This window comes from Macrotis lagotis, chromosome 6 (genome assembly GCF_037893015.1).
Source record: "Macrotis lagotis isolate mMagLag1 chromosome 6, bilby.v1.9.chrom.fasta, whole genome shotgun sequence".
NCBI lineage: Eukaryota > Metazoa > Chordata > Mammalia > Peramelemorphia > Peramelidae > Macrotis > Macrotis lagotis.
This window is the reverse complement of record NC_133663.1, coordinates 209,808,966-209,822,053: the sequence shown is the minus strand read 5'-3', so window position 1 is coordinate 209,822,053 and position 13,088 is coordinate 209,808,966. Positions and strand designations below refer to the sequence as shown.

The window sequence follows — 13,088 nt, the reverse complement described above, 5'->3', positions numbered from 1 at the left end:
TTTATTCTGCATCAGTTACTGCACTAAATATCACTTTTTAATGTCAGAGACATATTTTAATGGCAAACAACTGTGAGCATGTAAAATAAAAGCACAGTAAATGGGAGATAATCCTAGAAAGATAGCACTAGTAGTGAAGACGAAGAAAGGCTTCTTGAAGGTTGGATTTTAACTGAGATTTGCAGGCAGCCATGGAAATGAGAGAGAAAACAAGGTGAGAGTACTTCAGGCATGGCAAACAATCAATGAAATGGGAAGAAGTTGGAAGTGCATGTGTTTGAGTAACAGTAAAAGATTAGCATTGCTTGATTGTACTGTATATAGAGGAGAGGAACATAAGACTAGAAATGCAATATTGTAAGAGGTTTTGTGATAATTAGGAGCCACTCTACCTGATCAAAAAAGGAAAATAACTTTGGTAGCTGAGTGGGAGAATAGATGAAGTTAGAACAGATTCTGAGGAAAGAAGACAAATAAAAAGACAATTTCAATAGGTCAGTAATAGAATAATGAGTACCTGCACCAGATTGGTGATTGTATCTGAGGAGAGAAGGCAGCATATACTTATAATGAAGACAGAAATAATGAGATATGGCAATGCATATGGTATGTGGGAATAAATTCAGATTGGGAGTTGACACTGTGTTTCTGCGTGGGAGACTTGGGAAAATGATGGTGACTCAGTAGTAAAAGAGAATTTCAGAAAATGAGAGCGTTTGAGAGGAAAATATAATGACTTTAGTTTTGGACATGTTGAGTTTAATATGTATGTAGAGTATCTGGTTCCAAATTCATTTTTATTTTTTTGGTTTTTGAAAGGCAATGGGGTTAAGTGGCTTGCCCAAGGCCACACAGCTAGGTAATTATTAAGTGTCTGAGGCTGGATTTGAACTCAGGTACTCCTGACTCCATGACCAGTGCTCTCTATTCACTCCACCACCTAGTTGCTCCCATTTTTATTTTTTATAATTCTCTGTGATACTAGAAATCTCTTCACAATTAGGAGTTCTGTGATAAGTTTTTTTTAATACCCTTTAACAAATAGTCTTGGCTATGCAATATCTATCATCTATCTAACTATCATCTATCTACAAACAAATATATAAAATCAAAGTTTCTTAACTCTAACTTTTCTATATATACATGTTTGTATCCAATAGGCCAGAACCAGTTTTGTGGACAAAAGATGGTGGAGAATTACCAGATCCAGATCGAATGGTAGTGAGTGGTAGGGAGCTAAATATTATTTTCCTAAACAAAACGGATAATGGTACATATCGATGTGAAGCAACAAACACTATTGGCCAAAGCAGCGCAGAATATGTACTGATTGTGCATGGTAAGTAACCTTTTAAATTATTATTACTGAAAATATGGAATGAAATCATAAATTATGTATACTTTATTTGAAGTTCAACTTAACTGTTATAAAAAAATAAAAGAAAAAGTCAAAGAAGTAATAATTATTTCAGTAGCGCATTCTTTAAAAAATTAATTTGTTTTAATTTCATTATTTGTATTGAGTCATTTTACTATATATTTCTGTATTATAAATATGAACATAAAGTTCTTGTTAAGTATGATAAAAATTGTATTTCTAGTGGGTTATATGTGGTCATTTCTCCATGTTTATTTTTTCATGTAAGTTTCTGGTGGAATTAATATTTTGTTATTGATATTTTGATGACAGAGGCAAACCTGATTAATAATAAATACGTTTAATTTAATTTAAGGTATATTGTTCTAAATGTGAACTGAAAAATCTATTTTCACTCACCACCCTACCCCGTCTGAGGCAACATTGTAGTAATGTAGAAATAATATAAAAGTTACTAGTCAGATGCTGAGATGAAGAGAATCTTACATCTCCCATGCATAGAAACCAATTTCAGAGATTGCTCTCTACATTATTATACCTCTAAAGAATCCACTAAATCTCCAGAATGTTCAGAAATATTTTATTCATTCTGCATAGTTCAACTTCTGGAGAAGAACAATAGAAGTGGGTCATTTTTTCTTTGTTTGTTTTCTGAATAAAGTATTATAATGAAGAAAACATTGAATTTGCCAGAGCACAAGGATTCAAGTTCTATTGTAATCACCTATCAGAGGCACCTGGGTTTTAGTTTCCTTATCTCTAAAATGAAGGCAGTAGATTACATGAACTTTAAGGTTCTTTCTTATGCTAAGATTCTATAAGGTGGAACATAATTACTTAGCTGTACCCTTAACTTTTAAAAGCTCCCTTTGCTTAATAGATAATTTGGGGGGAATTTTGAACATGGTTATATAGCATGTCACAGGGCAGAAAAATCAGAAATATAGAGTTTAAAGGAAAGAGACTGGAATACAATATAATTTTTTGAAAAGTGCTATATATATGCATATGAGTGCATACACACATATTTTTCATATATGCGTGTGTGTGTGTGTGTGTGTGTGTGTGTGTAATTCAAGTAGAAGTAAATGTATATGTTTTTTCTAATGTTTGCAAGCCAACAAGCAGCATGATTCCCTAAATAGCCAAGTTACTTTAGGTAGTTTGGCAGTTGACATATTTCTAATAAATACTTCTCTAAGCACTTTTTATATAGTCATTTTTGGTTTTGCTTTTTGATCCACAATTCATCAAAAGCACCCCATGGATTAATATTATTCATGCTGCTAGATCAATGCTGTGAAGTTCAACAGTAGTTTACCTAGGATTATTGACACAAGTAATGAGAGGCTCATTGAATCACTGAGACCATATTATAATGTATTTTTTAAAAAGGCTTCATTTAAGTTCATTACAAAATAAAATTTTCCCCTTTGCATGCTGGGTATAATGTGTCATTAGATACTACTGTTATACATATGAAATAGTATTCTCTCCTGTTAATGGTTTAGCCATTTCAAACCCCCACTAAATGCTGAAATTTGAGTGGCATTTCAATCTATAATGAATGCTGTATGCATTTTGGAATGGAGTGATAAGTGATCATTTGTGAGAACTTTACCCTTTTTTATCTTTTACACCAAGGTTGCTTTTGCATTAGCTGAGATAATTTAATATACCTCCAGCATAGAGGGTTATTTCATGAGCTGATACCCTGTGTCTTTTACTTTCATGCAGTTGCCCAGGCCCTATCGATCCTTAACTTGATGGAGGTCTATTCACTTTTCTGTAAAACTGTCTGTTATCTAGAGTCATTCTGCTGGTGAGGTTTTATTCTTTGGGTGTCAATGGAAGTGCATCAAAATGTTATCACATTTAATTGTAACATAGCTGACATTTTGAGTTACAAATACTGCAGTAAATCCTAATTATGTCTTTGCAAATTCTTCATTGCAAACATAGTTCACAATCTGAAACTGTAATTTAAAATTTGCTACTGAGAAAAACCTTAAGAGTAAAAATTCATCTAGTGTGATATTCAGTCACTTATGAAACCTTTCTACTGTAGACTTTGACCTTGGTAAAAACTTCGTTCTATCCTTTGAACACTATTGGTCAAATAATTTGAACATTATTTATTAGTTAAACTGTAACCCAAAAATGAATTTGGGCAAATTCTTTGCAATGATAGCAAAAACTAAAGCACTTTTCATTATTCCAGGAATTTCTTAAAGAAAATTAAAGTAGTCATTTTTATTTCTTTAAGAAAAATATTTAAGTATTTTTACTCCATCATTATGTCCTTTTTGTCTCTTTGTTACAATAATGGGGGAGACCAAGGAACATTTGTGTATTTATGTGGGGGAAGAGGAAGCGAACAAGTAAATAGTGGCTTCTTTGTACTAGGTACTATATTGTGTGTTTTACAAATAATAACTCCTAGGGGTAGCTAGGTGGCACAGTGGATAGAGCACTGGCCCTGCAGTCAAGAATATCTGAGTTCAAATCCGGCCTCAAACACTTAATAATTATCTAGCTATGTGACCTTGGGCAAGCCACTTAACCCCATTTGCCTTGCAAAAACCTAAAAACACCCAAAAAACAAATAATAACTCCTTTGATCCTCACAACAACCCTGGAAGGTGTGTACTGTTATTATTCCCATTTTTATAATTGAGGGAACTGAAGCAGAGTTTAAATGGATTGCTCATTTAATTGTCTGAAGTTAGATTTGAACACAGGTTTTCCTTACTTAAAGTCCAGGAGTCTATTCATTGTACTACCTATATCCTTTGTTTCATTTCTTTACTGAATTTTTGGAAAATCTTTCATTGAGAAATATAGCTGTATAGAAGTTCTTTCAGGCATCTGGCATGGTAAAAGTTGATATAACTACATGCTCAGGTTATTAGCTTCCTATGCCAAAGTTGATCTAGACCAAAAACACAGGAACAAATTTTGACTAACTGCAATACATAAAATACAATTATACACTGAATGCTATCCTCAAAATATACAGAGCTATGCTTGATTAATAAGTAATGTTGTATTAAATCAAATTTTCCACTATAAAAGTAGGTGGAAAAACATCAAAATTACAAATAATAATCTGAACTCTGAAAAGAGCATAAGTTTGGGAGACTAAAAACCTGGGTTTTAATTTATAGGCTTAGTTTCTTAAGATACCTTTCTGAAGCTTTGGAACTGAATTTATCACATAGTTAAGTTTTTTTGAACTTGGATTTAGGAAGATCAGAGTTCAAATACTATCAGAGACACTTATTAACTGTGTGTGTGTGTGTCTCCAGATAAGACACCTGACATCCTTGTGCCTCAGTTTTCTCATGTTTAAAATAAGAACATTGGACTTAATGACTCCCAAGGTTACTTTCACCTCTAATTCCATGACTAGATGATCTCTAAGTTGCCTGGTATATGGCCAGTAAGAAAGTTGATGATGCTCACAGAAGAATAACACCTTGGATTTCCAGCCAAGATAGTGGAGAGAAGCCACATCCTGTGTTAAGCTCTCCTGATCTTCCCTCATAAACAATATGAAACAAATCTCTTAATGAAAGCCCTATGGACAAAACCCAGAAAGAGAAGCGAGGAAAAGAACATTGAACTCAATGTCTGACTTTGGGGATTGGGGATGTACAAGTGAAGAGTAACTGCGACCAGGGTGGGGGAAGTTCATGAGCTGGACTATTTTAAGATCAGGCCTGGTGGCTTTCACTGTGGGAACAGCTTTGTTCTGGGAACCACTTTTCTGTGGGAACCACAACTTCACACTGAGAAACAACCAGAGAGTAGAGTCGCGGCTGTGGGACTGACACTCTAGGATTAACAGGAAGGGCTGGAAAGTGGGTTCTAGCCTCTAGCAACCCTACTGGCTGGGAGGAGATATTACATCTATTGAGCAAAGCCTCCAGAACCCCCTACTGTCCAAATGAAGATATTACACTCAGTAAGATCCCCTCTAGGGATCTCAATACCAAAGCTCTGTGAACCAGCCCTTCCCCCAACACAAGATCTTAAGAAAATGAAGAAAGGCCATGAGGAAGGGAGGACCATAGATAAATCCCTAGAAGGAAAAGATCCCAATTCAAAGAGACCACTGAGGAAAATATGATTTGGTCTCCAGGACAGAAAGATTTCCTTGAAGAAATCAGTAAGGAGTTTAAAAATCAATTGGAAAATTTGGGAAAAGAAACCCAAGAGAAGATTAACACCTTAAACAACACAACAAATCCTTGGAAAATACAATTGAACAAATAAAAAAATAGTTCTCTCAAAACCTCAAATGATCAAAAGGAAAATTCTTACAAAAATAGAATTGACCAATTTCTAAAGGAGTTGCAAAAGGTAAATGACCAAAATTCTTCCCTAAGAATGGAGTCTATGGAAACCAATGATTTTATGAGACAACAAGAATTTGTTAAACAAAACCAAAAAATTGAAAAAAATAGAAGAAAATGTTAAATACCTCATTAGCAAAACCACTGCTTTCAAGAATAGATGAAGGAAAGATAACCTCAAAATTACTGATCTTCCTGAAAACATTGAAGTGAAGAATGGCCTGGACTCAGTATTACAGGATTTGGTGATGGAAAACTGCTCTGATATCATGGAACCAGAGGACAAAATAGTTACTGAAAAAAAATACATCAATCCCCTCCAGAAAGGGATCCCAAAATGAAAACACTGTGGAATATTGCAGCCAAATTGCAGAGCTATCAGATAAAAGAGAAAATCCTGCAAGCAGCCAAAAAAGAAAAAAAATTAAATACCAAGGAGGCACAGTGAAGATTACATGGACTTGGCAGTATCAGCAATAAAGGATCAAAGGGCCTGGAATGCAATATTCCAAAATGCAAGGTAGCTTGGAATGCCGCCAAGAATCCATTATCCAGCAAAACTGAGCCTTCTCGTCCAGGGCAAAAGATAGACATTTAATAAAAGAGGAGACTTCCAACCTTCCCTGATGAAAAGATCAGAGCTAAATAAAAAATTTAGACTTTAAATGGGAGCCTCAAGAGATACATGAAAAGGTAAAATTTTTTAAAAGGGGGGGGAAGGGAAAAAAACTGTTATTAAATAAGATGAAACTGGCAATATCCTGACCTGGAAGAAAGACTTTAACAACTCTCATGAATTGTAACTCTATAAGAGAGACAATTTAATTAGCCAGAAAAGATGGACATGCATGACTTATTCAAGAAACTGTTATCCAATAAGATGAAACTGGATGCATTGTTACCTGGGAGAAAGACTCTAATAACTCTCAATAATTGTAATTGTAGTAGAGAGAATAGCCAGAAGTGATGGACACTCATGACCTTTCTGTGACCCAGACAGAATGATTTAAAAACAACACCTCCTTATAAAGGAGGACAGTAAAGAAATGGGAGGATGGAGGAGACTGGACAGGGTAAATCTCATCACATTAAGAGGTAAAAAGGACTTACTGCAATAGAGGGGAAGAAGGGAGGAGGTGAGAACCACCTGAATCTTACTCTCATCAGATTGGCTTAAAGTTAACACAGACACACTCAGTTAAGTTAAGAAACTTTTCTTACTTTTAAAGTGTTAAAAGGGGAAAAGGGAAGGGGGAGGAAAGGGTGAATCAACAGAAGGAAGGGAAGGAAGAAGGGGCAAAAGGAAAGGGGAAAAAGGGGGAGGGGTTGGATATAGGAGGGCAAAGAGACCGAAGGTGACAGAATTTAGAAATAAAACACTAGGGAATATGGATAAAGGGGGAAAAGGGGGAAAATACAAACAGAGGAGAGATTACATGAAAAGCAATAAAGAGTCAGTAATTATAACTTTGAATGTGAATAGGATGAACTCTCCCTTAAAACGTAAGTGAATACCAGAGTGGATTAAAAACCAGAATCCTACAATATGCTGCTTACAAGAAACTCATCTGAAGCAGAGGGATACATATAGAGTAAAGGGAAAAAGTTGGAACAAAATATATTTTGCTTCAGCTGAAGTGAAAAAAGCAGGGGTAGCAATCCTTATTTCAGACAAAGCAGCTTCAAAAATAGATAGTGTTAAAAGAGATAAGGAAGGAAACTATATCCTCCTAAAAGGTACCATAGACAATAAAGTAATTTCAATATTAAATTTGTGTGTATCCAATGGTATACCATCCACATTCTTAGAGGAGAATTGAAGGAGCTACAGGAAGACATAGACAGCAAAACTCTACTAGTGGGAGACCTCAAACTCCCACTCTCAGATTTAGATAAATCTAGCTACAAAATAAACAAGAAGGAAGTAAAGGAGGTAAATAGACTGTTTGGAAAACCTAGACATGATAGACTTATGGAGGAAATTGAATGGGGAGAGAAAGGGATATACTTTCTTTTCTGCAGTACATGGCACTTACACAAAAACTGACCATGTACTAGGGCATAAAAACCTAATAATCAATTGCAGAAAGGTAGAAATAGTGAATATATATTTCTCAGATCATAATGCAATAAAAACCATATGCAATATTGGGTCAGGGAGATGTAGAACCAAAACTAATTGGAAACTGAATAACCTCATTTTAAAGAATGAGTAGATCAAACAACAAATTATAGAAAGAATTAATTATTTTATCCTAGATAATAACAATAATGAAACAACATACCAAAACCTATGGGATACACTCAAGGTGTCTGTCAGGGTTTATATTATATCTTTAAATGCTTATATGAACAAATCAGAGAAGGAGGAAATCAATGAATTAAATATGGAACTAAAAAATAGAGAAGGAACAAATTAAAAACCCCCAGTTAAATACCAAATTAGAAATTCTAAAAATTAAAGGAGAAATTAACAAAATTGAAAGCAAAAAACTATTGAACTAATAAATGAAACCAAGAGCTGGTTTTATGAAAAAAAAACAATAAAATTTATTAACCTCTGGCAAATTTGATTTTAAAAAATAAGAAAACCAAATACCTAGTATTATAAATGAAAAAGGTGAACTCAACAACAATGAGGAAGAAATTAAAATAATAATTCAGAATTATTTTGCACAATTTTATGCCAATAAATTTATAATCTAAATTGAAATGGATGAATATTTACAAAAATATAAGTTGCTCAAGTTAAATGAAGAAGAAATTAAATTCCTAAATAACCCTATCTCAGAAAAAGAAATTCAACAAGCCATTATTGAACTCCCTAAAAAATCTCCAGGGCCAGATGGATTCACAAGTGAATCCTATCAAATATTTAAGGAACAGCTAGTTCCAATTCTATATAAAGTATTTGGAAAAGTAGGTAAAGATGGAACTCTGCCTAACTCTTTCTATGACACCAATATGTTACTGATACCTAAACCAGGAAGAGTTAAAAGAGAAAAAGAGAATTATAGACCTACCTCCCTGATGAATATAGATGCCAAAATCTTAAATAAAAATCTTAGCAAAACAATTACAAGTTATCCTTAGGATAATACACTATGACCAAGTAGATTTATTCTAGGAAAGCAGGGTTGTTTCAATATTAGGAAACTTAATTATATCAATAATAAACCTATCAGAAATCATATGATTATATCAATAGATGCTGAAAAAATCTTTTGACAAAATACAGCACTCATTCCTACTAAAAACACTAGCAAGTGTAAGAAAAATGGATTGTTCCTTAGAATGATAAACAATATCTATCTGAAACCATCAACAAGCATATGCAATGGTGATAGGTTAGAGGCATTCCCATTAAGATCAGGGGTGAAACAAGGATGCCCATTATCAGTACTATCATTCAATTTTGCATTGGAAGTGTTAGCTTCAGCAATAAGAGAAAAAAAGAGAAATTTATGAAATTAGAATAGGGAAGGAAGAGACAAAACTCTCACTCTTTGCAGATGACTTGATGGTATACCTAGTAAATCCTAAAAATTCATCTAAAAAACTACTAGAAATAATTAGCAACTTTAGCAAAGTCACAGGATATAAAATAAACCCTCATAAATCCTCAACATTTCTATATATGACTAGCAAGATGCAGCAGAAAGAGATAGAAAGAGAAATCCCATTCAAAGTAACCTCAAACAATATAAAATACCTGGGAGTCTACCTATCAAGTCAGACTCAGAAACATTTTTTTTTAGGTTTTTTGCAAGCAAATGGGGTTAAGTGGCTTATCCAAGATCACACAGCTAGGTAATTATTAAGTGTAGGAGGCTGGATTTGAACCCAGTTACTTCTGACTCCAGGGCCAGTGTTCTATCCACTATGCCTCCTAACCACCACTTCAGAAACTTTTTGAAAACAATTACAAAACACTTCTCACGCAAATAAAATCAGACTTAAATAACTGGGCAAATATCAACTGCCCATGGATAGACTGAGCAAATATAATAAAAATGACAATTCTACCAAAATAAAATAAAACTACTTATTTAGTGCCCTACCAGTCAAAGTTCCAAAAAGTTAATGAGTTAGAAAAAATTGTAAGTAAATTCATATGAAGAAATAAAAAGTTGAGAATCTCCAGGGATTTAATGAAAAAAAGTGCAAAAGGGCTTAGCCCTATCAGATCTAAAATTATATTATCAAGTGTCAGTCCTCAAAACTAGAAATAGAGTCATGGATCAGTGGAATAGACTAGGTGCAATAGTATGAAATGATTATAGTAGTCTGCTGTTTGATAAACCCAAAGAGTCCAGCTATTGGGATAAAAACTGTTGGGAAAATTGGAAGTTAGTATGGAAGAAACTTGGATTAGACCAACAACTCATACCCTATGCCAAGATAAGATCAAAATGGATACAGGATTTAGACATAAAAAACAATATTATAAGCAAACTAGGAGATCAAGGAATAGTTTACCTGTCAGAAAAGGAAGCAGTTTATGACCAAGGAAGAGATGGAGAATATCATTTAAAATAAACTAGATAATTTTGATTACATTAAATTAAAATGGTTTTACACAAAAACTACTGTAACCATGATCAAAATAAATGTAGTAAATTGAGAAACAATTTTTACAGCTGGTGTTTCTGACAAAGGACTCATCTCTAAAATATACAGAGAACTGAGTCAAATTTTTTTTAAAAAAAAAGACAAGCCATTCCCCAATTGACAAATGGTCAAAGGATATGCAAAGGCAGTTTACAGATGAGGAAATCAAAGCAATCCATAGTCATATGAAAAATTGTTCTAAATCACTAATTATTAGAGAAATGAAAATTAAAGCATCTCTGAGGTACCACCTCACACCTCTCAGACTGACCAATATGACCAGAAAGGATAATAATCAATATTGGAAGGGATGTGGGAAATATGGAACACTAATACATTGTTGTTGGAGCTGTGAATACATCCAACCTTTCTGGAGAACAATTTGGAATTATGCCCAAAAGGCAACAAAAATGTGCATACCTTTGATCTAGCAATACCACTACTGTATCTATAGCCTGAAGTGATTATGAAAAAGGATAAAAACATCACCTGTACAAAAATATTCATAGCAGCTCTGTTTGTGGTGGCAAAGAAATGGAAACTGAGAGAATGTCCATCAATTGGGGAATGACAACAAACTGTGGTATATGAATGTGATGGAACACTATTGTTCTATTACAAACCAGGAAGGATGGGAATTCAGGGAAGCCTGGAAGGATTTTCATGAACTGATGCTGAACAAGATGAGCATAACCAGAACATTATACATCCTAACAGCAACATTGGAATGATGATCAACCTTAATAGAATTGCTCATACCAACAGGGCAACAATCAGGCACAATTTTGGGTTATCTGCAATGGAGAATACCATCTGTATCCTGAGAAAGAATTGTGGAGTTTGAAAGAATATTACCTTTAATTTTTTAAAATGTCATCTTATTATGTAATTCTGCTATATCACATACTATATGTTTCTTCCTTAAGGATATGATTTCTCTCTCATCACATTCAATTTAGAACAATGTATACTATGGGAATGATGTAAAGACTAATACAGTGCCTTCTGTGGGGGGGAACAAGATTTGTGGAAAAATTGTAAAAAATCATATAAAACCTTTATAAAATTAAAAAAGAATACCTTGAATAATTTGATTTCCTCAATACAATGTTAAAACCTGAAAGCTTTTGTACAACTTTTCTACAAATGAAAGATATAGATACCTCTTCCATAAAAGGCATCATGGAAGATAAACTTCATTCCCCAAAGATACATGGATGCAAAGGACAGTGTAGTGAAGCTCAACCTTAGGCTCTTTTTAGATGCAATCATATTTATGACCTAAAATTCATATTTACTTTTCTGTAAAAATGAGATGAACTCTTGACAAAATTGTCAGGTACTGCCTATATATTATAAAAGGTATGTAAGTGTATGTGTGATTTTTATGACTCTCCTTCCACATGAAGGAGAAATTGCAAATGGTAAGCCTAGACTCCAGTGGAGAGATAAAGGTAACCAAGTAAATAAGTGTTATGATAGCAAATCTAAAGTCTCAGCATAAGTAAGAAATGCTTTAAGTAATAACAGTCAAAAGAAATCAGTCTTTCAAAGTCTAGATTTATATGTGTCTTTGTGGTTATATTAATATTCTTCTTTCACTGGTCACACCAATTTAGCTTTCCTATAATTATCAACTTGAAAAATGGGGTTGAAATAAATCCTTTAAGGCCTATTTTCCTTATCCAATTCAAACTGTTAAAATAATTACTATGTAAGAATATGGAACTGTGTGTGTTTCTCTTATCCAATTTTGCTTGCTCCCTAATAAAAATCTCATTGAGGATACGCCTTAAAACTTGTGTAGTTGAAACTCTTAAAATTTATTATAAAGATGGGAGAATAAGCATATACATCAGTAATTGTTGATATATTGCTTTGCTATTATTAATGAAGTCCAGTACCCTTCCTCCCCTTTGCTATTTTCCTTCTTTGAGATAATTTGTGAATTGTTGTCTTTATACCGTCACTATTGTTTCACCTCCAACTCATATTTCCTCTAAGTATACTTTTTCCCCAATGCAGATGTTTTTCACATGTTTGTTCTTTTTAATGTTATTCTATAAGCATATCAAGTATTATAAAATTAGTGATGGCTCTACTGTATTTGATGGTGAAATAATGTTTGCCCGGAAAGTCTTTTTAGATCTTTCTCATTTTTCTTTTTGTTGTCTTTCTATTTTTCATTTGCAAATGCCCTAGGGATGACTGCTTAATTGGCTCTCTCACTAAATTTTCTTTAAACTTATTCTGTTTTATGTAGTGATATTTTTCACACTCCACTATCTTCCTATTCTGTAAGATTTTTACAAATGCAATCATATTCTAAATGTGTAGACTTTAACTTCCCTTTCTTTTACCTTGACAAATAAGAAAGTTTTGCTAAGGGACTTTATAAAGGGCATTTTCTAAATATGTGATCACTTCTAACATCATATCACTGATTTAGTCATGCTATTTATGACATGACCAAGAATTAGTCTCAAAGAGAATCCATAGATAGATTGAGAAAACACCATTGGAAGTAATATCTCTATCAGTGATATATCAAAAAAAAGTATTGAAGTCTTTGTTCTGTTCTTTCTCTGTTGCAACATTTTGTTACTTTCTTTCTGATATTTTTCTATCTTTACTATCACCTTTCCATTATTCTCCTTCCTTGTGGAATATCTGTTTGTCCTATCTTTTGCCACTTTTCAGTAGGAAATAAAATTTTCCTAATGAGTTTTATTTTATCTTCC

The 13,088-nt window shown here is 33.5% G+C and overlaps 1 protein-coding gene across 2 annotated transcripts in view; it reads left to right on the top strand.

Moving 5' to 3' along the window:
• The window catches only part of CADM2 (cell adhesion molecule 2), a 210,708-nt gene that overhangs the window by 66,689 nt on the left and 130,931 nt on the right, over positions 1–13,088 (top strand). For both annotated transcript variants that reach the window (XM_074192293.1, XM_074192292.1), the window contains exon 5: positions 1,161–1,339. In XM_074192293.1, the coding sequence (XP_074048394.1) occupies positions 1,161–1,339 (179 nt within the window). The remainder of the gene's footprint in view (positions 1–1,160; positions 1,340–13,088) is intronic.